This window comes from Pseudorca crassidens, chromosome 7 (assembly GCF_039906515.1).
Source record: "Pseudorca crassidens isolate mPseCra1 chromosome 7, mPseCra1.hap1, whole genome shotgun sequence".
Classification (NCBI taxonomy): domain Eukaryota; kingdom Metazoa; phylum Chordata; class Mammalia; order Artiodactyla; family Delphinidae; genus Pseudorca; species Pseudorca crassidens.
Window position 1 is genome coordinate 20,631,569 of NC_090302.1, and position 25,995 is coordinate 20,657,563.

Below are 25,995 nucleotides of genomic sequence, written 5' to 3' on the forward strand. Positions count from 1 at the left end.
AGTGGGTCTTCAGAAGGGGCAGAGAGGGTCACGGAAGGGACGGGGAGGGCAAAGGAGCACGGTGAGGGGGGACTAGAGTTCCGGGTTGAGGAAGGTGAAGTTGCAGCGGGAGCGAGCGGAGAGGACAGAAAGAAGTGGAGGGGGCGGGGCGGGGCGAGGCGTGGCGTAGGGGACGGGGCGAGGCGTAGGGGTCGGGGCGAGGCGAGGCGTAGGGGGCGGGGCGAGGCGAGGCGTAGGGGGCGGGGCGAGGCGAGGCGGAGGAGGCAGGCGGAGTGCTGGGACACGGAAGAAGAGGGTCGCCGCTGAGCTGCTGCCCCTTTTCCCGAGCGGGCGTGCGGCTGCGGCTTCTTTCTTGACCGGCTTCCCCCGCAAGGCAGGTGGGTCGTGTGCCCCGGGGACTGGCGCGGGAGGTTCCGCTCCATACCGCAGGGGTAGAGATGTCGCTCTAGCAGAAGGCTACCTGGACTTTGGCCTCACCGAACCCTGGAGGTGGGGAGGGAGAGTGAGCAATTCAGGCCTGCAGCCAGAGGCCCCAACTTCGGCTTCCAGAAATGGAAAACGCTGTGGGCCCTTTGTTCTAGTCTTAGCTATGCCAGTGGCTCCCTGCGTGACTCTGGACGAGTTCCCGCCCTTCTCTGGGCCTCCGTCTACCTATCTGCAAAGTGAGAGGGTCTTTGGACGGGTCTCCCTAAGTTCCAGACTGACTTAAATTCATTTCCTTGACAAACTTCCTCTAGGGCTTGTCCCCAGATTCAGCAGCCAAGTCCGTCCCTCAGCAACAACTTGGCAGCACTCTGAACTCTGGCCCCTCAAGTTTTAGCTGAACAGGTTGCATGTCTGGAATCAGTTCCGTCTGGGGCAAGAAGCTGCGTCCAGCCTCTAGACTTTAGGCTGAGGAATTTGTTTTCTGTGCACTGGGTCAGTAATCCTTCACTGGCTCTCCACCCAGGCAGGTGTCATCATCTGGGGCTGAGAGAGGCTTTAAGACAGGTAGGAACAGGCTGCTCTGTCCTGCCTTTTGTCCTGGGCTGTACAGGTTCACTAAAATCAGATTTTTTTTTTTTTTTTAAATCCAAGTACGTCTAAGCAGTGGAAGGGAGTACTGGCCAGAGAATGTGGAGGTTTGGGTTCTAGTCCTGGCTGTGCCGCTGGCTGGCTGTGACCTTAGGCAAACATCTGCCCCTCTCTGGCTCAGTCTTTCCCGGCTGAACAGTCAAGGGGTGGGTCAGATGGTCTGCAAAGCCTCTGCTGTCTTTCACATTCCGAACAATAGTAATAGCAGTCATAATAACTGTTTCCTTAGCTGAGGCCCTGCCTGAGCTGGCCCCTATCTACCCAAAGCACCAGACTCCTTGCCCTGCCTCAGGGCCTTTGCACTTGCTGTTTCCAGTGCCAGGAATATTTAATCATCTCCATTTCCTGAATAGGCTTTCTCAGATCTCCACTGACACGTCACTTGCTTAGGAAGTTCCCCGACAACAAAGACTAAATCGGGTTTCTGGATTGATATCCTTCCTCATGGTACATGCTGTCTTCATTATGCTTAAGTATTCATGTAGTTCTTTGTCCGATAGCTGTATCCTCTGTTCTTTAATGCCTGTGCATGCCATGAGGCCTAGAAATCTGTCCCTTTCCCAACATCTAGCACATAATAGGTGGAGTGAACAGATAATCTCATTTAGTCCAGCAGTCTTATGAGGTTGAGTCACTGTGCTCTTCTTACACATGAAGAGACTGGGCTTCAGAGAGTGACACTCTTAGGGTCACACAGTGAGTTGGCAGTGTCAGAATTTGAACCCAGTCTGTCTCAGACTCCGAGGCCTGAACTTCCACCTCACTTGCCCTCACACTCCAGGATCTTCTGCTGTGAAGACGTTACCTAAGTGCCAGCAGATCTGACCCACGAAGCCTGGAAAGAGAAGACCATCAGGTTCTTGGGCGCGGTGCCGTCCAGCTCCACCTCCCCTAGAGGCCCCCGGACCTGAGCAGAGGTGGAAGTGGGGTGGCCTGGCCCCCCTCCTGCAGACCCATGGCGCGTCGGCTCCAGTTACAACTGCTGACGTGGGATGTGAAGGACACGCTGCTCAGGCTCCGCCACCCCGTGGGGGAGGAATATGCCGCCAAGGCCCGGGCCCACGGGCTGGAGGTGGAGGCCGCGGCCCTGGGACAGGCCTTCGGGCGGGCATATAGGGCTCAGAGCCACAGCTTCCCCAGCTATGGCCTGAGCCGTGGCCTCACCTCCCGCCAGTGGTGGCTGGATGTGATCCTGCAGACCTTCCACCAGGCAGGCATTCGGGATGCCCAGGCTGTGGCCCCCATCGCTGACCAGTTGTACGAGGACTTCAGCAGTTCCCGCACCTGGCAGGTGTTGGAGGGGGCTGAAGCCACCCTGAGGGGGTGCCGAAAACGAGGTCTGAGGCTGGCAGTGGTCTCCAACTTTGACCGACGACTGGAGGACATCCTGGCGGGTCTTGGTCTGCAGGAACACTTCGAGTTTGTGCTGACCTCCGAGGCTGCCGGCTGGCCCAAGCCCGATCCCCGCATTTTCCATGAGGCCTTGCGCCTTGCTCAGGTGGAACCGGCAGTGGCAGCCCACATTGGGGACAGTTACCAATGTGATTACAAGGGAGCACGGGCCGTGGGTATGCACAGCTTCCTGGTGGCTGGCCCTGAGCCTTTGGACCCTGCGGTCAAGGATTCTGTACCCCAAGAACACATTCTCCCCTCACTGTCCCATCTCCTGCCTGCCCTTGACCGCCTGGAGGGCTCACCCCCAGGGCTTTGAGTCTGGCGAGGGAAGCGGTCAGGCCCAACAGACACTGGAGACAGGGAGCTCCTTCCTTCCCTGAGATCTGGCCTTCACCCCCCCACCCCCCGCAGCCTCCATAATGCATTCCGACTATAAAGCAGTGAATGCGGGGCATTCAACCCTGCGCCACTAACCAGCTCCTGGTCTCTGAGATGCTTCATTCCTCACACCTGTGTCCATTTTCTACCATGAGTCCCCCCTCTCCTCCAACAAGATTCATGAGGGCCCAACTAGCTTCAAAACCAACACTTTCAAACTTTCTTTTTAGCAGCAGGGCCTTTCGTCATGGGAGAGCTTATGTGGAACCCCAACATGCAAATCAGGAAAAATGAGAAACTGCTAGGGTTGAAGCAGAGGTCTTGGGGCCCTTCATTCAGGCCCTGAAGCCTCTGCGACTCTCCCCTGAGAAGCCTGAGATCAGAGCTTAGTACCTGCGGGTACTGGAGGTCTCGTTTAGGCGTGTCTCACTCCGAAGCCCACTGGCTTGACTGCGAGGTTACAAGTAGAATGGGATCCGTGTCACACGAGGCGTAATGCAGCGGGGATCCAGGGAGAACACAGAAGGTGTCCTAAGGATGGCGGTCCTGAAGGGCACCCCAGTCATAGGAATAGCTTGGGGGTGGGAAAGCACAGGGAACAGGGACTGGAACACGAGGTGGCAGGAGTGCAGGGAATATGGGGGGAATCACTGGAGATTGAAGTAGGTTAGGCTTTTAAAATTCTATGTCTCTTCCTGCCTTTCCCCCTTCACACACCTCTCTACATCGTATTTACTGGACACCTGTGCCTTGCCCAGTGCCAGGCACAGGGGGTACCACAAGTAAAAAGCACACAAACAGGCATACACAGTGTATGTTCTGGTGCCAACAGGCAGGGAGGACTCTGGAGTGGACCCTGAGCTGGGGGTGGCCCGTAGATGGGCAGAGGGATAAGAGGGGCATTCCTGGCAGTGGGCCCACAAACTGTGGACTGAAGACTGCTGTGGGGAGTTGGACTGGTGGTTGGGGGAGCATGGCCTGGGGGCCTTTGGGTGCCAAGTAGAAGAAATTGGCTTTGACCCAGGTTTGAGCAGAGACTGTGCCCAGGCAAAGGCAGGGAAGCTCTTCTCAGACTTGGCCGAACCTCTTGTGGGTCTGTCTTCCTTGGGCTTGGTGCTGAGGCCAGGCGACCCAACATTAATTCCCAACTGTCAGGCAGTGAGGAGATGGGGCATGAGCTGTGGTTTCAGAACTGCAAGGGCCTCAGAAGTCATGTCAACTGAAAAAGTTGATTTGATCCACCCGGTGTTTCAAGTAAATTATTGAGCAAACTGAAGAGTGGGGAGGGCTCTGGCCCCCATCTTTGTTTTTGTTTTTGTTTTTGTTTGTGGTACACGGGCTTCTCACTGTTGTGGCCTCTCCCGTTGCGGAGCACAGGCTCCGGACGCACAGGCTCAGCGGCCATGGCTCATGGGCCCAGCCGCTCCGTGGCATGTGGGGTCTTCCCGGACCGGGGCACGAACCCACGTCCCCTGCATTGGCAGGTGGACTCTCAACCACTGCGCCACCAGGGAAGCCCTCTGGCCCCCATCTTTGAGCCCAAGAGCCTTATAGGTAAGTTGCAGGTAAGATTGCCTTTGAACTGTGTTCCCAGATGAAACAAAATGGGAGGACCACTGTTCTAAAGTGACCTCCTCAGAAGACAGGAAGGGACTTGCCCTTGGTCCCCGCAATGCAGGGCACAGAACCCTGTCTCCAGGCTCTTTCAGCTGTGTATGCTGAGCTGCCTCCCACCTATACCTGAGAACGTGGATGGGGGTGAGGAAGATATCCCTTTCCCAGCAAACATACCACTAAGATCTGAGCTGGCACCTGGGAGATTTGCCCAATTACCAACAAAGAACATGGAAGAAATTTTCAGTCTTTGAAAACCTTTAATAATGTACATGTTCCCTAAGGCTGGCCCTCTTACTCCCTCAGCCCTTTCTGGCTTGAAGTCCTCACCCTGGTCCCCACATTATGTTAGAGAAGGCATTAGTTGGGAGCACACATCAGCTGCAGTTGGGGAAAAAGCTCATCCCTGTTGCCACGGGTGAGTGCTGGCTGGAGCCCTGCCTAGTCCAAGGCAGCACTGCCGATGGGTGTGCCGCAGCCAGGCTACCTGGAGACAGGGTCCCCTCAGTCTTCCCAGTGGCTATGCAAAACCTGGGTGAGGACACAGCCCTACGGGCCGGAGTCCTCTGGCCAACAGCAGCCTGGCAGGAGTTCTAAATCCCTTCCAGCCTGTCCTTGTGCTAGAAAAATATTTCCTCTGTATGCCGTGTCATGAAAAGGACTGAGAAACACTGAACTGAGGGGATGACGAGCTTCAGCCACAGGCTTTTCTGCCAGAGAACGGCATCTTCTGGGGGCAGTGCTGCTCCAGAAGAGTCTACCACGTGCATCCGGTCACCTGTCCATCCACCCATCCATGCACCATCCATCCGTCCATACGTCCACTTGCTGGCCAAATATTTATCGCACGCTTACTATGCACCAGGTACCATGCTGGATGCCAGAGAGAAAGTGGTGAACAAGACACCCTCAGAGGGGCAGATGCACAGTGCATTTGGGAAACCAAGGCCCAGGGAGTAGCAGGTTCCCCACAGATACCTGGCTTTTAATGGTTGTACCCAGAACCCCTCCTAAAAGCTGCCCATTGGGCACAGGCAACATCTGGGAAAAAGACACTGGGTAGAAATATGGCCTGAAAGAGTGGTGGGGAGGTAGACCTGGTCTCCCCATGGCTAAAGGTCAGCGGACGATGGAAATGGTCTGGTCAGCCACAGCAAAGACTGGGAAGAGGGGCCCAGGGAAGGACGCGTGGTGGGTGTGGAGCACCGTGCCCGAGCCTGCCTCGTAGAATAGCAGCTCCTGTGCCTGCAAGTCCAGCAGCACCCCCAGCTGAGCTGGGCAGCGCAGCAGTGCCAGGGGCTCATGCTGCCCATCGTGTGAGAAACGGAACTCCTGGTCGTAGCGGGAGAAGACCCAGGAGAAGGCATTGTAGCCCAGACGAGAGTCACTGCCAGAACCCTTGCGGGGCAGCTGGCCTAAGGCCACACCCACCTTATAGGCACAACTGTTCTCGACGTTCACCGTCCAGGCATGGAGCCCAGCCTGGAAGGAAGTGGTGGCCAGGGCATTGGGCCAGTGGTCAAAGCGCTCCGGGCCATCTGCACAGGTCTTGGACTTCTTGGCGTTGAAGGTCAGGGTCCTTTGATCATCTGACAATTGCAGGAAGGGGCTGACAGTCCTCTCGTTGATACGCACGTCCTCCGTGCCTGCCAGAAAGAATTCTCAGACTTGCCCAAGGCCCACCCTCAGCCCTAACCTGGCCACGTAGCAAAGGGCTTCCTCACCACTCACTGGCAGATAAGCCATTTACTCTCTGAGCCTCAGATTCCTCATCTGTAAAATGGGGATCAGAATAGGACTTATCACAGGGTGGATGTGAGGATCAAATGAGATGATGCATGTAAGTGCCGAGCATTAGTAAGTGCTCAATAAATTGTGGCCATGACCACAGTAGCTATTAATAGTCCAAGACCCTCATCTGTTAACTTTGATAGATATAAGACCCAGAGAGGAGAAGCGAGTTGCCCGAGGTCACACACCAAGTTGGTGGCAGGGGCAAAATGAAGACCCAGCATGTTGTTCCTACATTTAGCATCTAACACTGATCATACCGCATTCCAGTTGGGCATATCTGCAGTTTCCAGATCAGACTTGTCCTAGCGACACGGTTCCTGGAGGCTTGGAAGCATCAGATATGCAGTTTCCTACAACTACCTAAATGGGACTGCTGGCAGATCAGGCACTACTGGATACCAGAATCTAGAGACGAGCTATAGCTTGTACTAACGTTTTAGGGATAACGTGCAGGGAGGGAGGATTAAAACTGAGAAAAATTCAATCCATTAGCCTAACCTTTCTGTGAATTGTGAAAATACCACAACGGGCAGTGTGGGAGCTTCCATCTAGCTTGGGGGAAGCCTGCTTTGAGAACCCTCCCACTCGGGGAATTCCTGGAGGCAGGAGACCATGTTAGCTGGCCTGATCAATGTTAAGTTAGTAAGTGAGACGAATCCGGGAAGCTCAATTCTCGCTCAAGATGCTCTCCAGTTGCCCATCAATTATATCTTCTTAAAGAGAAACTAGGTTTCCAAGAAATAATACTGAGCTCTTGCACTAGGGCAGGACTTAAGGAGGACGTAATTTCCAGGAACAAGATTTATCCCAGACCCAAGCACAGAGCAGGCTGGTCTGGAAACAGGGAGGACCTGGCCCAGCTGCCCCAGGCCTGTCCAGAACCTTGACTCCATAGACAAGCCTGCATCCAGTATCACTGGTTGCTTAACCTGAGATCCCAGATGCACCAGTCCCCACTGTGACCCAGCAGCAAACCCCAGACAGACAGAAGCCCAGTTACTCCAACTGGTGCCAGGCTCCAGCAGCTCCTAACCTGAGAGGGACCCGAGAACAGCTGTCGCCCAGAGCTGGGTCAGTAGTGGGCTGCGAGTGCACTTCTCGTTAAAGTTTAACTTTTCCGACTCCTTGGGATCCAAAATGCCCTCTGCTTCCTCCGTCCTTACGCAGGAAAAAGAAGAAAAAGAGATTTAGGAAGGCTCTGGAAATGCATCTGGATCAGTACAGGATGGGGACAGAAGTCAAACCCTCCTCCCACGAGGGTGACACAAAGAATGGCAGCCAGGCCCCACACAGGAGCCCCCAGAGGGGGGTGGAGCCAAAAGAGAAGGTGGGCATTCCCTCTATGCCCTGGAGCCTTAATTCCAGCAAGGCACACGGTTTACAGGGACGTAAATACTTGGTGCCAGTATTAGAACTTGTAGTCAGTGTGTCCTATGGAGGAAGCAACTTGCCAGTGTCTCTGGTGAGTTAGCAGAACTGGGAGGAGGACCTGAGCCTCTTGTGCCGTAGTCTTTCCGCTCCACCGACCTGCGTGGAGAAAATTTTGCCTTCCTACAAAACCTATTGCAGCAAAATCTACTGGTGTGGTCAGAAGGTAGAGCCATTCCTCTCCTCTTAAAATGCAAACAGCCCCGAAGGGTCACGCAAGAAGGAACTATCAGTGATCACCCCAACCATAAAGTAGTCATAGCACTTTGCTCCCAATAACTACCTCTATTCAGCTCACAGGGGGGACTGGGTTTTGTTGGAAGGGATTTGGGAACAGAAGATGCTTAGGAGGGGAGTACTGCCATTTATTAAGCAGCCAGGCTCTGGGCTTGCTGTTTTCTATAGAGAATCTCATATGATCTTTGCTATAACCTGGGAGGCAGTTGTTATTCCATTTGACAGGAAAGAACGGAGATTCAGAGAAAGCACCCAAGCTAAAAAGAAGACCTGGATTCAACTGTTGCCTCCATGCAAAAACAGAACAAACCCAGGCTGGGATCCAGGCACCATTCAACATAATCCTTCCCCTGACTTGAAGTAAAATCTGAAGGGGTGTGGGGCAAAGTGAGGGTTCGCCACAGGGCTTCACAGACCTCTGAACTGGCTTCTGAGAAAGCCAGTTTGGGTAGGGAGAAAAAGCTCCCAAGTGAGAATGTTTATATTTGCCTAAAGATGTCTTTAACAATATACAGTATGCTTTAGGCCTGGCCTATATAATGATTGTATGCCAGGAAAACAATTAGACTCAAATCAGTGATGTTCTTTCTCTTGGTAGTTATGACATATCAAAGATTAAAATTGTCCTGTGTTTCTTGTTTCAATGTACATGTGTGTGTGACGTCTTAAATGTTTTAATAGTCCACAGCTAATCAGCTTATGTATACTGTATGTATAATGAGAACAATGTCTTGTGTTTTCATCCTTTATGAATTCACAATTCTTACCTGTTCCCTTGTCATAACAAAACCAGTAATATTTTCCTGTCTTGACAGCTTGATTTTTAGTAGAAAATATATTAAAAGCGGGGTTCTCATTGCAGTGGCTTCTCTTGTTCCCACTGTCTCTAATCCCAAAGATGGCCTTTGAGCTCAGGCAGCAGAGAAGTGACAGCACACACTCTCTTCCCCAAATCTTGTGGCTCTGTCCATAAACAGAGGATGGGGGGAGAGGGTGGGGCATGTCTCCTCATAGATGTGAGCTCTTTTTTTTAAGACTGACACTGACTGCTCTGGCTTGGGAGGAGCGAGGTTAACAGAGCCCTAGAAAAGCTGAAAGCAGGCTTTGGTTACAAAGGCTCCTTGTGGTCAGGACAAGAGAGGCTCTGTTGCCATCTCCTCAAAGCACTGAAGCTGGCTCTGGAGAATCCCCAGCCAACAGGTGAGGAGGAAATAGGAGCTGGAGTCAGCCGTGCTAAATCATCATCAGAGCAAATCTGAGGCCAGTCGTAGACACCAGAGTCTAGAGAAACAGCTGGTCCAGGTACCTCATGGTACAGAAGAGAAAACTCGTGACCCCAAAGGAGCGGGAGTGAAATGGGGCTGGGACACAGCAGGGCCCTGGCCAGGACCAGTATACCCAGTCTGTGCAGGGGAACCTGCTGCCGTGGCAGGCCAGGGTTGAGCTCAGCCACAGATGTGGAAATAACCTTGGGGGCCAAAAAAACAGGTTTTGAAAACAGTACGGTCATCCCTCCATATCCTGGGGGACTGGTTCCAGACCCCCCACAAATACTAAAATCCATGGGGTGTTCAAGTCCCTTATAGTCAAGCTCTCTGTATCCGAGGTTCCCCATCTGCAGATTCAAAAACATTCAAATCCATGTTTGGTTGAATCTATGAATGGGGAAACCATGGAAATGGAGGGCCGACTCTACTTTGAGAGTATGCACCCCCAGTCTAAAGACACAAAGGCACAAAGGACTACAAGCAAATCTTGAACTCTACTAGTAGGTTTGTCAATCATACTATGGGTTTAGCAACTCTCAAACAACATTGCATGTATCACAGGACTGAACAGATGAATAAATATATCGGAAAGGAAAAATCCTGTGGTGTTTGATTGGAATTAGAAGTTATGATACAAACTCAGGAATAAAAAAGTTACATGCACACACACTCCCTAGCTCTGTATGCTGTCCACTGGGAAGGCCTGGAAGCAATGACGCATTAGTAGCAATGAACACACCTAATGGTTCAATCTTGGTTTTTAAATACGATTCCCCACTAAAAAAACCCAAGACACCCTGGAGAAATTAGCTGATTCCAGGCTGAGGCAGGAAAAGAACACGTTGAGCCTAGGATATCTTCTTGTGCCAGAAAGCAAGAAAGTACTCAAAGAATGATGAGGAGTTGTCAAAAGGACACAAGATCTGGCTTGAAGGGGCTCCTACTGGCCAAATCTGAGAGATTTTGAAGATCAAAATTAATAATAGTACTAACAGATTATAATGCACTGAATAAAATAAGAATCAGTGAGTCTACATTGATACTAAATAAGTGAATAAACAAGCAAACTAAGTCCTAGACACAGCAATCAGGCAACAAAATAAATAAATAAAAGGAATCCAGGGCTTCCCTGGTGGTGCAGTGGTTGAGAGTCCGCCTGCCGATGCAGGGGACACGGGTTCGTGGCCCGGTCTGGGAAGATTCCACATGCCGCAGAGCGTCTAGGCCCGTGAGCCATGGCTGCTGAGCCTGCGCATCCGGAGCCTGTGCTCCGCAACGGGAGAGGCCACAACAGTGAGAGGCCCGCGTACCGCAAAAAAAAAAAAAAAAAAAAGGAATCCAAATTGGAAAGGAAGAAGTAAAACTGTCACTGTTTGCAGACGACATGATACTATACATAGAAAATCCTCAAGATGCCACCCAAAAACTACTAGAGCTCATCAGTGAATCTGGTAAAGTTGCAGGATACAAAATTAATATAGAAAAATCTGTTGCATTTCCATACACTAACAATGAACTGTCAGAAAGAGAAATTAAGGAAACAATCCCATTTACCATCACATCAAAAAGAATACAATACCAAAAAAAAAAAAAAAGAATAAAAGACCTAGGAATAAACCTACCTAAGGAGGTAAAAGACCTGTACTCAGAAAACTATAAGACACTGATGAAAGAAATTGAAGATGACACAAACAGATGGAAAGATACACTGTGTCTTTGGATTGGAAGAATATTGTTAAAATGACCATATTACCCAAGGCAATCTACAGATTCAATGCAATCCCTATCAAAATACCAATGGCATTTTTCACAGAACTAGGATAATTTTAAATTTCTTATGGAAACACAAAAGACCCCAAATAGCCAAAACAATCTTGAGAAAGAAGAATAGAGCTGGAGGAATCATGCTTCCTGACTTCAGACTATACTACAGAGCTACAGTAATTGAAACAGTATGGTACTGGCACAAAAACAGACACATAGATCAATGGAACAGAACAGAGAGCTCAGAAATAAACCCACATGATGAAGGAGGCAAGAAGATACAATGGAGAAAAAACAGTCTCTTTAATAAGTGGTGCTGGGAAAACTGGACAGCTACATGTAAAAGAATGAAATTAGAACATTCTCTATCACCATATACAAAAATAAATTCAAAATGTATTAAAGACCTATATATAAGACTGGAAACCATAAAACTCCTAGAGGAAAACATAGGCAGAACACTCTTTGACATAAATTGTAGCAGTATTTTTTTGGATCCATCTCCTAAAGCAAAGGAAATAAAAACAAATGGGGCTTCCCTGGTGGCGCAGTGGTTGAGAGTCCACCTGCCAATGCAGGGGACACGGGTTCGTGCCCTGGTCCGGGAAGATCCCACATGCTGCGGAGCGGCTGGGCCCGTGAGCCATGGCCACTGAGCCTGCGCGTCCGGAGCCTGTGCTCCGCAACGGGAGAGGCCACAACAGTGAGAGGCCAGCATACCGAAAAAAAAAAAAAAAAAAAAAGAATGCAAATAATGTTGGCAAGGATGTGGAGAAAAGGGAATTCTTATACACTGTTGGTGGGAATATAACTTGGTGCAGGCACTGTGGAAAACAGTATGGAGGTTTCTCAAAAAACTAAAAATAGAACTACTATATGACCCAGCAATTCCATTCCTGGGTATATACCCCCCAAAAACCAAAACACTAATTCAAAAAGATAGATGAGCCCCAACGTTCATAGCAGCATTATTTACAATTGCCAAGATATGGAAGCTACCTAAGTGTCCATCAACAGATGAATGGATAAAGAAGATGTGGTACATATATACAATGGAATACCACTCAGCCATAAAAAAAAAGAAATTTGCAACAACATGTATGGACCTGGAGGGTATTATGATCAATGCAATAAGTCAAACAGACAAATACTGTATGATATCACTTATATCTGGAATCTAAAAAACAAAAACTGGTGACTATAACAAAAAAGATACAGGGATATAGAGAACTAGTGTTTATCAATGGGGAGAGGAAAGGAGGGATGGGCAAGATAGGGGTACAGGATTAAGAATTATAAACCATTATGAATAAAAAAAGCTACAAGGATATATTGTACAACACAGGGAATATAGTTAATATTTTATAATAACTATAACTGGATTATAACCTTTAAAAATTGAGTCACTATATTGTACACCTGTAACATATAATATTGTATATCAACTATACTTCAATTAAAAAAAACTAATATAATATTGTATGTCAATTATATTTCAATTAAAAAAATTAATATCCCTGGGGCTTCCCTGGTGGTGCAGTGGTTAAGAATCCGCCTGCCAATGCAGGGGACACAGGTTCAAGCCCTGGTCCAGGAAGATCCCACATGCCGCAGAGCAGCTAAGCCCGTGCGCCACAACTATTGAGCCTGTGCCCTAGAGCCCGCGAGCCACAACTACTGAGCCCACGTGCCACAACTACTGAAGCCCGTGCACCTAGAGCCCGTGCTCCGCAACAAGAGAAGCCACCGCAATGAGAAGGTCGTGCATCGCAACAAAGAGTAGCCCTGGCTAGTCGCAACTAGAGAAAGCCCGCGTACAGCCAACGAAGACCCAACGCAGCCAAAATTAAATAAATAAAATACATACATTTATTAAAAAAACCCCTAATATCCCTGATAATGGGACAAAATGACATTATGTGTCCCCTGGTATGATGGACTGAGGACACATAGCTTATGAAATATTCCTGCTCAAAATGCATAACCTGAATCTAATCACGAGATAACATTAAATAAACTCAAATTGCGAGATATTCTATAAAACTGTCCTTAGACTCTTTAAAAGTGTTTAGAAAATAAAAGGTTAAGGCACAATTACAGATTTAAAAAGACCAGATGGATCAGAGGGAAAAAATCCAAACACTGTTAAGAACATTCTTAGTACAACTGGCAACATTTGAATACAGACTATATATTAGATAATAGTATTACATCAACATGAGATTTCCTATATTTAATAAGTACACCGTGGGGGAATTCCCTGGCGGTCCAGTGGTTAGGACTCTGTGCTCTCACTGCTGAGGGCCCGGGTTCAATTCCTGGTTCGGGAACTAAAATCCCACAAGCTGTGCAGCGCAGCCAAAATTAAATAAATAAATAAGTATGCTGTGGTTATGTAAGAGAAGGTCTGTTCTTCGGAGATCCACATTGAAGTATTTAGGGATTAAAAGTCGTGCTTTCTGCAATTTACTCTCAAATAGGTCAGAAAAGAATAAGTTGTTTTATATATACATTAGATAGATAGATAGTCAGACAGACAGGATGACAGACAGGAAAAAAGAGACAGATAAGAAACAGAGAGAGCAAATGTGGCCAAATATTATCAATTAATATTTCTAAGTTCAGGGCTTCCCTGGTGGCGCAGTGGTTAAGAATCCGCCTGCCAATGCAGGGGATACAGGTTCGAGCCCTGGTCCGGGAAGATCCCACATGCCACGGAACAACTAAGCCCATGCGCCACAACTACTGAGCCTGCGCTCTAGAGCCCATGAGCCACAACTACTGAAGCCCTCGTGCCACAACTACTGAAGCCTGTGCGCCTAGAGCCCATGTTCCGCAACAAGAGAAGCCACCACAATGAGAAGCCTGTGCACCACAATGAAAAGTAGCCCCCGCTCACCATAACTAGAGAGAGCCCGCACGCAGCAACGAAGACCCAAAGCAGCCAAAAATAAATAGATAAATAAATAAAATATTTCTAAGTTCATTATACTATTTTGGCAACTTTTCTGTAAGTTTAAAATGTTTCAAAACAAAAAATAAAGATAAAACATTTTTTCAAAAATCAGATCAGCTTGGTATTGAGGGCAGACTGTTAAAGGAAGATGATGAAGATAAAGGAGAAAGAGAAGACTAGCAGAAGCATGGAAAGATTGTAAGGAGATAGCAAATTAAATTTAGGAACATCTGTACTGTGGAATAGTTCAAAGACTTTCCAAAAAGTGAGGTAAATATAAATGTACTGATATGGAAAGATTCCAAGATAGCCTGATAAGTTATCAAGCAAGTATAAAACAATCCCATCTACGTTTTCAAAAAAAAATTTTAAGAGGAAAAAAGAATCCCACACACTCTTCTATGACTAAACACAGGAAAGCCTACAAGACACACATCTAACTGTTAAAACTGATCACCACTGGGAACAGGATTGGGAAGAGGTGATGGAGACATTTTTAATTTTAAATGGTTTTAAACTGGTGAAAAATTTTTTCTTTCTCCCATGCACATGTATTGCTATTGAACTTAAATATAAAAATAAAGAAGAATAGACTGTGCTTCCCAAGTAGAGCTCTGAAATCTCACACACACAGTGTAAGAATTTAATTTCTTTGCCTGGAAAATTACACCCTCTTGGCCACTTCCTCAGGCTCTTGGATCTCAGAACCTTTCAGAACTCAGTTAGGGTCTGGTGAAATTCTTTTATTATTGCATAATTAAAATGAAGTTTTGAGTGGTAATGCAGACTTAAATTTCAAAGATTCTTTCATCAGAGAAAGGGGAAGTGAGGTAGAGAAGACAGTACTGGGTCAGGTGTCAGGTGTGGGTCCAAGCCCCAGCTCTGGGGCTTAGGCAAGTCCCTTCCCCTCTTTGAGCCTCAGCGTTCTCATCTGTAGATGGGGGTGGGAAACCCCTTCCACAGGGTGACTGTACGTTTTTTTAATAGGATAATATTTAAGAAAGCCCATGGCAAGCCTCTGACTCATTATTTATTTCACTGCCCTTCCACATGGGTCTAAAGTGGCTCTCCAAGCTAGGGGCAGGAAGACCCTTGTCCATTGAGCCTGGCTTCAGGGAAGGTACTCAGCTGCCCGCCATGAGCTTCCTCCCAGGAGCAGCGGGCCTGATGGCAATGGACTAAGTAGAGGCCTAAGGCCGTGGTTTCCGTGACTGCCCAAGCAAAAACCGGGGGCCATACTCACCTTTCAAAAATCTCCTGCTCCTTCTGCTGTGAGAAAAGAAAGCAGAGTCAGGCTTGGCACCAGAAACCCAGCAGGCAGTCATCAAGACTTAAATATAATCAACTTGCATGGAGGGCTCCACGTGGACAGAAACTCTAGAATACAAACGTCTACTCCTTCTTTAAGACCCCGCACAAAACTTTATGGATCCTTCTTCACATACCTCCCCCATCAGCGAACCCCTCTGTCCCCTGTGTCCCATGGCATCCTGGGTTTCCCTCAGCTACACTTCAGGACAATCACATATTTACTCAACATTTCATCTCCCACGAAGCCTGTCACCGGCTCAACGGCTAGGACTCTTTCTGAATCTTCTACTGTGACTGTCCCAAGGTTTGGGGCAGAATGTGCTCGGCACATGGAAGCTGTGTAATGAAATAAACGCACAATCTGGGACAGTCACAGAAACCGCCCCCCTTGAACTGCAGCGGGACAGCTTGGTCGTTGCACATTCTCATTTCTCTGCTTGGCACATCTACTCAGATGGAGCACTGCCACCTTAGAACTGCAGGTACCTGCATATATATATAAAATACTTTGAAAGGATATGTACCAGCATATTGGCCATGGTAATTTCTGGGTGTTAGGAGTGAGGATGAGCTCTGTATTTGCAGTGGACCCCTTGTCAGTGCAGTGTTCTCTTCAAGCTTCTGGTCTCTCTCATCCTCCCCACTTCTTTTAATAAAGCTGTGACTCTTGTCTTTCAGGCATCAGCTTCTAAGTTGCTTAATTCAGGAAGCCTTCCCTGACTACCACTCCCTCGAGGCTGGACTGCAGGGGCCCCACATCCCAGTAGTGCCCTCTACCATAGCACGTATCCCTCCATATCCTAATTATCAGTTCTATACATTTGTCTCTTCCATAAGGCTGTGGGTTGCTGACAGCTGTATCCTATACCTCCACCCCATAGCACAGTGCTTAGCATACAGCAAGCACTCAGTAAATATTTGCTCACTATTGAAAGAACAATTACCAAGTGCAAAAAAAACATCCATATAGTTCTATTGCCCTGTCTCATCCCTTTTCCAAATTATCATTTTCCACCTACTTCCTACCAATAAACATTCTCGATGTTTTCAGACCTTGGGGGAGTCTGGCCAACTGGCTGTGTCTTCACCCTTGCCTGACTTACAATCAGCTGGAGGTCATCCAGATGGGTGAGCATGTCCACCAGGCTGGTGCGGATGGTGTCGAGCTTCTGCAGTGCCTCGGCCCAGTGTACTCGCTGTGTCAGTATACTCTGATGGGCCCGCTCCTCTTCACCGTGCACCTGTTCCAGCAGCCTCTGCTCCTCGCTCTCACACAGACTCCTCACCAGACCCAGCCGCTGGATGACCAGTTCCCGTGCTGCACTGGCTGTGCTCTGACAAAAGGTAAAATGAGGAGTCCTGGCAGAGCCCCAGTCAAGATTAGGAGGGCTTGGGCTCAGCCGTAAGGAGTGCTGAGATTGATTAGCAATGTCTGCCATGGGTACAGTAAAGGCAGTGCTTAAACCATCCGAGCCCTAAGATTTCCCAAATGTGGTTTAGGGTAAAGAACTTTGAGATACAGACATCCAGGCCATATCTCATGGAGCTAAGATGACAGAATGAAAGAGCTGGGCAGGACTTACAGATCAGCTGGAATCACCTGCTTTTCACAGTTGGAAATCCCAAGGTCAAGAGACCAAGGTCAGAGAGTCATAGAACTGCAGAGCAGAAAGGACTAAAAAGTCTTCCCCATCAACAGGATGCACATCAACAGTAGTCCAGTTAATACTTTGGCAATGGCTGAGGGCAAAAAGCTCATTACTTCCCAAATCTGTTCATTCTAACTGCTTCCATGATAGAATTCTCACCTTCCATGCAGGAGGGCTGCAATCAACTGTAAGTCAATGAAGTTAACATGTGTCCCCTAGCAGGTAGCACAGCATCTAGCACAGAGTAGGTGCTCAAATATTTACTGAATGACTGAATGGGAAAGTTCCTTCCAACTAGTAAAAAATCTCTTGGTAGTGCTCACATGCCAAGTCAATGGCAGAGCAGGGGCTAGAACCCAGTTCTGTTGACTCTCAGTCCAACACTATTCCCCTATACCAATGCCATCTGGTAACCAATCCTCCTCAAAGGCATTGTTGCATGAAGCTCCTGCACTCTTGCCAGACAAGTGAGAGCAGAACTGTTTCCTTCATGCCAGAAAGTCACAGGTAGCCAGCAGCTCTCCTCATTCCCTGCCCCAAAGACCTGCTTCAGAAGAAACTGAGACCCACAATTTACCCAATGGAGAAGAGAGAGTGGCTAACTGAATGGCCAAGTGAACCCAGAGATTCAGACTCCAACTCCAGTGTTCTTTTGAGGCAACATAACGCAGTGGTTAGGAAATTAGGCTGTAGAAACAGTGCCTGGGTTTAAATCTTAGCTGTTCCACTTACTATCTGTGGAACGTTGAGCATATTACTATCTTCCCTGTGCCTCAGTTTTCTAATATGTCAAATGAGGATAATAATAGTACCAACCTCATAAGGCTATTGTGAGGATTAAATGAGTTAATACATATAAAGTAAATAGAACAAGGCCCAGCACATAAATATTTGATGACATTAGGTATTGCTCTTCTCTCTATGCCACTTCAGTGCCTTTCCCATGGGTGGGTCTCTGCAGCCACATTTGTACTTTGTGATCAGGATCAAGGACAGACCCAATATACACCAGATACTCCCGGACAAGAAGGCTGCAGTCAATTTCAACATGTTTCTTGAGTCATTCCCAGAAAAAAATAGCAGAGAAAAAAGAAAACTTTGCTCACCAAAGATATGCCTGAATAAACTAAAATGCCTCCCAGAACAAAACACAGAAGTGCTGGAAAAATAGCTCAAAACATCCTTTTAAAAGTGAAGCTACAGGGGCTTCCCTGGTGGCGCAGTGGTTGAGAGTCCGCCTGCCGATGCAGGGGACACGGGTTCGTGCCCCGGTCCGGGAGGATCCCACATGCCGCGGGGCGGCTGGGCCCGTAAGCCATGGCCACTGAGCCTGCGCGTCCGGAGCCTGTGCTCTGCAGCGGGAGAGGCCACAGCAGTGAGAAGCCCGCGTACCGCAAAAAAAAAAAAAAAAAAAAAAGTGAAGCTACGGCTTCCCTGGTGGCACAGTGGTTAAGAATCTGCCTCCGAATGCAGGGGACACGGGTTCGAGCCCTGGTCCGGGAAGATCCCACATGCTGGGGAACAACTAAGCCTGTGTGCCACAACTACTGAGCCTGAGCTCTAGAGCCTGTGAGCCACAACTACTGAAGCCTGCGCACCTAGAGCCCATGCTCCGCAACAAGAGAAGCCACCGCAGTGAGAAGCCCGTGCACCGCAGTGAAGAGTAGCCTCGCTTGCCGCAACTAGAGAAAGCCCGCACGCAGCAACGAAGACCCAATGCAGCCAATAAATAAATAAATAAAATTAAAAAAAAAAAGTGAAGCTACTCTGGCAGCTCGGGAAAGGAAATCCCCTGGAGTCCAAAAGTAGAGAGGAAACTGAAAACCAGTGTAATCAAGAGCTGAGGACTCAACTAGTTGCCCTGAATAGGGCTTGTGATTTACTTTAGAATCTTATACTCATCTAAACCATCATGCAAAAATTAGAGCACAATAAAGACCTCTCTGATCAAAAATGGAAAACTTCTGGGACTTCCCTGGTGGTCCAGGGAAGACTCCATGCTCCCAGTGCAGGGGGCCTGGGTTCCATGCCTGGTCAGGGAACTAGATCCCGCATGCATGCTGCAACTAAGGAGCCCACAAGCCACAACTGGGAAGCCTGCATGTGGCAACTATGAGCCCGCATGCTGCAACTAAAGATTCTACGTGCTGCAACAAAGGATCCTACATGCCACAACTAAAGACTTGGCGCAGCCTAAATAAATAAATAAATAAATGAAAATGGAAAATTTCCTATGAATGGGGGAATTATTAAAAGATGTACTTTAACTAAAATATTGGACAACAACATGTAAGACCTGAGGGGTTATTGACTGAAAGCATTCTTATGGTACTTGTATCATTCAGGTTGATTCATTTTAGACATTATTTATTTGTGTTAAAATCTTAAGGGGACCGAAAATAGACTGTAAATAGAAGATATAACTTTCAAGCTAGCACAGGGAAAAAGGAGGGAGGAGGGGTTGATTAACTCAACAGAAGGGAGGAAAGGAAGAAAAAAAGCATAGAAAACGTAAAATAAAATGAGCCATGGCCACTGAGCCTGCGCGTCCGGAGCCTGTGCTCCACAACGGGAGAGGCCGCGACGGTGAGAGGCCCGCGTACCACAAAAAAAAAAAAAAAAAAAAAAAAAACCAAAGCAAACATATTACCCTCTTGATCCCATATCCCCCTCCGCTATCATCCCATTTCTCAGCTCCCTTCTACAGCAAAGTTCCTCAAGAGTCATCTAGGCCAACTATCCCAAATTGCTCTTCTCCTATCCTCTCTGAAACCCACGCTAATCAAACTTTCAAGGCAATGCTCTACAAAACTCCTCTTGTCAGGATCTCCAATGATGAGCATGTTACTAAATAGTCCATTCTCATTTCTCACCTGACTTGATTTCTCTGCAACATTTGACACCAATGATCTCCTCCACCTCCTTGAAACCTATTGTGGGACACAACACTCTTAGTTTTACTCCTAGCTCATTGATTCCTACTTGGTCTACTTTGCCTCTTCCTATCTTCTCAATGGTTAAAAGTTGAAGTGCCCTAGAGCTCAGTCCTTGGACCCCTGCTTTTTTTTTTTTAAGTTGTTTCCACTTTTTATTTATTTATTTGGCTGTGTCAGGTCTTAGTTGTGGCACGTGGGCTCAGTAGTTGTGGCACGCAGGTTCTCTAGTTGTGGCGCGCAGGCTTAATTGCCCTGTGGCATGTGGGATCACTCTGCTTCAGCCTCATAGGCCTCCTGGCTGCTACTCCAACTTGCCAGGTACACCCCCACCTCAGGGCTTTTGCACTTGCCTTTCCCCCCGTTTTGGAACACTCTTCTCCCAGATATATGGTCCATTCCCTCACCTCCCGTAAATTCTGTGCAAATATCAATCTTCTTAACTAGGTGATTCCTGATCACAGCATATGCAATTACAACCCCCATCCTCAACATGACCAATCCCCCTTCCTGTTATATTTCTCCATAGCACTTATCACCTTTTGATATAGCATATATTTTATTTGTTATTACCCCTCTCCCCTGACTAGAATGTAGGCTTCATGAAAACAGAAACTTTCGAATGTTTTGTTCACTGTGGAATCTCTAGCACATAGACCAACAGTGCTTGGTGTGTGGTAGGTGCTCACAGAGATTTGTTAAATAACTAAATAAATGGCAAAATGTTGTAAGTATTCCCCAACAAAAGCTTCTATTTGACATTGTACTGAGGTCTTAGCCAGTGCATTTAAGACAAGAAAATAAAAAGACTGAGGAAAAAGAGAGTGAGAGAGGGAGAAATCGCCGTGCAGAGAAAAGCAGAGATGTACACAGAAGAGCCGTCTAGACTTCTAGCAGCTTCCTCGTTCCTGGTTCTGGTCCCCTTTAGGTTCTGAAAGACTCTTGTATCAGGGCAAGAAATTCTCTGTTTCGCTTATGCCAGTTCAACTGGGTTCTGTTCCTTGCAATCAAAATCATTTTTTTTTTAATTAGGTTGGCCAAAAAGTTCATTTGGGTTTTTCCGTAAGATGGTATGGCAAAGCCTGAACGAACTTTTTGGCCAGCCCAATACTAAAACAGTGCCAAGCCTGCTCCATGTACTTTGGGGGAATGAGGGAGGGATGTGCAGGAAGAAATTCACAGCCCCTGCCCTTGAAGGGCATACTTGAGAGTAAAGATGTAGCAGTGGCAATGAGTCAACTGAATAAAGGATCCGCAGTGAGGTGTTGCAGAGGGATCACCTGCTGAGCGTCAGAAGACCCAGCTCAGAGAACTAACTCTGGCAGGAGGCTGTGAGTCATTTAAACTCTACGGGACCCATTTCCCCATCTGTAAACAGGGATGTTACTACCATCTACTGCATAAGATTGTCATAAAGAATATGCAATGTAAAATCCATAGGTTATTTTATAATACTGGGGCTGAGCACAAAATAATTAAGATGGTAAGGGAATGCTACCCTTCCTGATCCTTTACCTGAAGCAAGTCATCTTCTATCGGAGTCTTTGCACCAAATATGTGCTGGGAATAATCCACTCTTCCCAGATGGCAAAACCAAGGCTCAGAGAGAGGGGAAACCATCCTTCCTGGGCATCCAACTTTGCTAACAGCACAATGAGTCTGTGAGGTTGGGAAGGGACCATAGACTGGTCCAAGCCCCTAAGGCTGAGGTCTTATCCTAGGAGGGGGCCCAGAGGAGGAGGGAAAGCAGAAGAATTACCTACCACTGCTCTCTGGTTCTTCCCTGGCAGGATGTCAGCCACATACTTGGTGATGGTAGCACTCTGTAACTGCAGCCTCTCACACTGGTCCACAATCTTGTTCTGCAACACAAATGACACCCATGGTGTCTTTTTTTTTTTTTTTTTAACATCTTTATTGGAGTATAATTGCTTTACAATGGCGTGTTAGTTTCTGCTTTATAACAAAGTGAATCAGTTATACATATGTTCCCATAACTCTTCCCTCTTGCATCTCCCTCCCTCCCATCCTCCCTATCCCACCCCTCTAGGTGGTCACAAAGCACTGAGCTGATCTCCCTGTGCTATGCGACTGCTTCCCACTAGCTTGATCCACACTGGTCCATTCACTCCATTCCAGTGACTTTTTTCCTCTTACCCCACCTCAGCCACCCACTCCCACGGTCATTATCTCAGACCTCATCATTATTGAAAACTATACAACTTCCAAAATCTTCATTTCAAGGATACTGCACCCTGCCCACCACTTCCCATCCTTCTAGATCACGTACCCTGGAATCTCCATTCCAACAATTCAGCTTAGATGGAGTCACCAATACATTAGTCTTACCACTTTTCACTGTCCATCATCCCCTTTTGTGGCCCCACTTCCCTCTTTATCCTTAAATCTGGTGGCCCTTTATTATTCTGTCTCTCCTCTGGCCACTTCTGGTCTCCTCTACTTCTGCTATTCCACCCAGATCACCTTTATCTCTCACAGGAACTGCTGTTAGAGTCTCCTAACTGGGCTTTTATTTTTGACCACCGCCCACCCCACCTTCCCATTGGCCACTGCCACCTTTGGTAAGGAAATCAGATCAAGTCTCATCCCAGCTCAAAACCCTCCAATGGCTTTCCAATACCCCCACAGTGAGAACTTAGCCAACAAGGCCCTACCTGATGGGACTCTGCATATCTGCATATCTCTCCAATGTCACCTCCTACCACCCCCCACACTGGCCTTCTAACCATTCCATAAACACACCAAATTTGTCCTGACCTCAGTGCCTTTGCACCTGTTGTTTCTTCTGTCTCCAGCAGTCTTCTCCCATATATTTTTTGCTCCCTGACTCCATGTTACCTCTTCAGAAGCCTTCTCTGACCATCCCCACACCCCATTCCCTTACTTAGCTTATTTTTCTCCATTGAGTTTTCACTCTCTGACTGTATATCATGGGTCTGTTTACCGTTTTTGGTATCTGTCACCCCCCCTCAGGCACATAAGCACCATGACTTTGATTTGTTCTCTATGTCCTATGACCTGGAAGAGAGTTCCTATACATGGAAGGCGCTGAATAAATATTTGTTGAATGACTAACACCCACTTCCTTGGTCACAAGAGTTTCAGCAGCTCACAGCTCCCGAAGCTGTGAGCATCGGCCATGAAAGCAGGGGAGAGTTTTAGAAATGAAGAAGCTAAGGCTCACAGAGAAGTTACTTGCCCAAGGAGACATGGCCAGGCCCCTGCTTTGTTACTCCATTTCTCCAGGTAACAACTGGAGCCCTTCCAAGCGGCAGTTCCTCCACCATTTCCCCTGAGAGCGTTGCCCCAGTTCCATCTGCCAAAGGGCCACTCAGCTGTCTCTTCTAGGCAGCTCTTGCAAATCCTTCCAACCACAATTAGGAATCAGTCTTACACTTCACCGGTCCAAATACACAGTTAAAGAACTGAGTCGACTGGAAGGAAGCTGTGGTCACCACACACCGTAGGACCGAGGGAACTGAGACTAGCTTCTGAAAAGCTACAGGGCAGGTATCCAGAAGGTAAGAGGCAGGTTGTTGAACTGGGGCTGATTTTGCCCAGTTCAGTAACAATCCTGCCCTGGGGCAAAATTTCTTTGCTGGCTGGAGGGACGGGAAGCCTGCAAAAAAGCCAGTCTACTCAAAATTGGAGGGAGAGAGGGCAAGACACATATCCCTCCAGGAAAAGAAGATGAATATGCTAAGGGCCTCAGCAGGGTTCAGGGAAGGCGCCCTGCTCCAGGGCAGAGTGCATTGCAAAACAAGCAGCAGACCTGCCACCCTGGCCCAGCCTTCACTCCTACCACACAGATTCAGCCTTGATGGAAACTTTTTTTTTTAAGGTTTTATTAAATTCTCACTCCCATTAGCATCACTTCCTCCCTCCAACCACTGAAGCAGAGGTGGTTTTCTCTGGCCTAGTCAATGACTCCCCTGGTTCAGGCCCTGAACAATAGGAACCTTGAAAAAGTTACTCCCCTCTCTGGGCCTCCGTTCCCCCATCTGTAAAATGTAGGGCCGCTGCTTCAAAGGTCTGGTTGGAATGAGGCAACGGATATTTAAGTGCTTTGGAACTTGCAAAGTCTCTATCCATTGTGCAAGTTCATTATACCACATTATCCAAGCTTATTTTCATCATCACTGTGGGGAAAGTGGTGACAAGTAGGACCAACCAGGAGCCTTCAGGTGCCATTGAATAACTGAATCCCTCGTCCCAGCACCCTGTCAGGTATGTTTATTACTGTCCAGTCTGAGCCCTCTGGCCTCACAGCTGGGCAGAACTCCAGGGAGAGGTTGGGAGAATCAAGCAGGGTAATCAAATTGCAAGGAAACCCCCAGGGACCACAGCTGGGGTGGAAGGAGGCAGGAAGCCCCATGGTGACTTGACTCTCCAATCTCAGGGGAGGTTGGTGACAGAAAGGTGGCTAGCTTGGAGCCAAGCTGGAAGTGGAGGTGGGGAGAAAGAAACCCTAGGTGAAGGGTTCCAGTAGGAACCTCCCGATATCTTCCCCGCCCCCCTCCGTTTACCCAAGTGAAATCGGCTTGAAGTACAGTCCAGGCCAATCCTGAAACGGAAAAGAAACCACCTTACCAGGAGGGCTGAAGCGTGGATGAGGGGAGGGGCTTTGAGTCGAGGGGCTAAGGAGCGAGGAGGGGCCGAGTTTTATCAAGTTACTAACGGGGCGGAAGCTGGGGCACATGTTGTCCCAGGCAACTGGAGCAGTGAAGCCCTTTATTGCCCAAGGCCAGCCCCATCGCACAAAAACTCTAATAAATGCCCCCAAACTACAAGTGAGGACACTGAGGCTCAGAGATTACGAGACTCACAGGGAGGACCTGATGGAGATGGGAATCGAACTCAGGTCAGCCGGACTCCAGAAGCCACACCCTTAACCGCCTCGTTCTACAACCAGTGCCACTGCGGAGCCTGGACTCCCGGACCCGCTGCTGGGTCCCCGCTGGGTCTCGCCCAGCGCCTCCCCGCCGGTGCCCCCTTCTTCCATAGCAGCCCGCCGCCTACCAGCTCCCACGTCAGCTCACCCGCAGCTCTTCCGCGCGCTCCTCGGCCCGGCGGATGCGGTGCCCCCGGCAGCGGCCGCCCAGTCCCGCGCAGGCGGCGCACACGGGCCGTCGTTCAGAGCAGCAGAACCACCTCAGAGCCTGGCCGTGTTCGGGGCAGAGCGACCCCGGCTCGGACCCCGGCTCGGACCCCGGCCCCGGCCCCTGCTCCGGCCCGGGCCACGGCCCCTGCCCCGCACTCTCCACTGACATGGCCGAGCGCCCGGCGCCGCGCGCTCCACCTGTCGCAGGTGGCGGCTAGGCGGGGCCTCCCTGACCCCGCCCCCGGGCCCCGCCGAGCGCCTGGCACGCTGGCCGCGACTCTTCCTCCTGCCGGGCTCTTGCAGCCGGGTGGGCGTCCGCCCACACCCCGCCCCCACCCCGGGACAGACCCCGCCCGCTTCAGCAGTCTTTTAGATATTTTGCTGAATTAAATCGCGTTTTGTGTGTGTTTGTTTTATAATAAACATAAAACACAAAATATTATGTGATTGTAGGAAACTGAGCACTATTAATTGAGCACTTATTAAGTGCCAGGATTTTGCTAAGCGCTTTACAAGCATTCCATCATGTAATACAACAACTCCTTTTGACAGGCAACTTTAAACAAGTTGTTTAAAGCTAGGTTCTGGTGTCAGACTGTGTGAGCTCAAATCCCATTTAGCTGCTTACTGGCTCAGTACCCTCCAGTGTCTCACTTGCAAAACGGGCATTATGTGGGTAACTACCTCACCGACTTGTGCTGAGGTTTAAATGAACTAAAACACAAAACAGTATCTGGAGCTCAGACAGTGGCTGCAAGTGCTAAGAGTCTGCTAATAGTACAAGGAAAGTACTACTACGATCCCCATTTTTATGAGGATTAGGATCTTGCCGGGGGCGAGGGGTGGTGGTGGTGGTCACAGTTACTATTTGGTAGTAGTGTGATTGGAACTCAGGCAGTTTGACTTGTGGTAATGTGATTCATACTTTTTAAATTGCATATCAAGGCCCAAGGAAGAGCATCTGTGTTAGGCTGATTTCCCCAAAGTATTTACATCCTAGTTTTCTTAATTTGAAAAAAAAATTTTAACTAGTATTGAAAAAAGTAATGCATCTTTACCGAAGAAAATAGAA

The 25,995-nt window shown here is 48.4% G+C and overlaps 2 protein-coding genes across 5 annotated transcripts; one reads left to right on the plus strand and one right to left on the minus strand.

Annotated features, from left to right (window-relative positions):
* The first annotated feature begins 240 nt into the window (after nt 1-240).
* HDHD3 (haloacid dehalogenase like hydrolase domain containing 3) lies at nt 241-2,947 on the plus strand. Of its 2 annotated transcripts, none has more exons than XM_067743600.1 (2): nt 241-377; nt 1,856-2,947. In XM_067743600.1, the coding sequence occupies exon 2, from the start codon at nt 2,030-2,032 to the stop codon at nt 2,783-2,785; it is 756 nt and encodes a 251-aa protein (XP_067599701.1). In that variant the 5' UTR covers nt 241-377; nt 1,856-2,029; the 3' UTR covers nt 2,786-2,947. The 2 variants fall into 2 exon arrangements, with proteins under 2 accessions (XP_067599701.1, XP_067599702.1); XM_067743601.1 differs by having other exon boundaries at nt 270-489.
* BSPRY (B-box and SPRY domain containing) lies at nt 345-25,176 on the minus strand. 3 transcript variants are annotated; one of them, XM_067743599.1, is made up of 8 exons: nt 24,862-25,174; nt 21,565-21,663; nt 16,323-16,553; nt 15,152-15,177; nt 7,289-7,413; nt 5,893-6,107; nt 3,241-3,297; nt 345-483 (listed from the first exon to the last, which is right to left on the minus strand). In XM_067743599.1, exons 1-7 carry the CDS (start codon nt 25,090-25,092, stop codon nt 3,274-3,276), a joined length of 951 nt encoding a protein of 316 aa, XP_067599700.1. In that variant the 5' UTR covers nt 25,093-25,174; the 3' UTR covers nt 345-483; nt 3,241-3,273. The 3 variants fall into 3 exon arrangements, with proteins under 3 accessions (XP_067599700.1, XP_067599699.1, XP_067599697.1); XM_067743598.1 differs by lacking the exons at nt 345-483; nt 3,241-3,297 and having other exon boundaries at nt 4,708-6,107; nt 15,152-15,174; nt 24,862-25,176; XM_067743596.1 differs by lacking the exons at nt 345-483; nt 3,241-3,297 and having other exon boundaries at nt 4,708-6,107; nt 24,862-25,172.
* Between the last annotated feature and the right edge of the window lie 819 nt (nt 25,177-25,995).

Bases quoted from the DNA above. Each gene is read 5' to 3' on its own strand.
- HDHD3 (XM_067743600.1), top strand. From the start codon at position 2,030: ATGGCGCGTCGGCTCCAGTTACAACTGCTGACGTGGGATGTGAAGGAC.
- BSPRY (XM_067743596.1), bottom strand. From the start codon at position 25,092: ATGTCAGTGGAGAGTGCGGGGCAGGGGCCGTGGCCCGGGCCGGAGCAG. The intron at 21,664-24,861 runs GTGAGCTGACGT...TTTGTGTTGCAG, and splicing joins AGCGCGCGGAAGAGCTGCGG to AACAAGATTGTGGACCAGTG. The intron at 7,414-15,151 runs GTGAGTATGGCC...TTCCTGCGTAAG, and splicing joins GAGCAGGAGATTTTTGAAAG to GACGGAGGAAGCAGAGGGCA.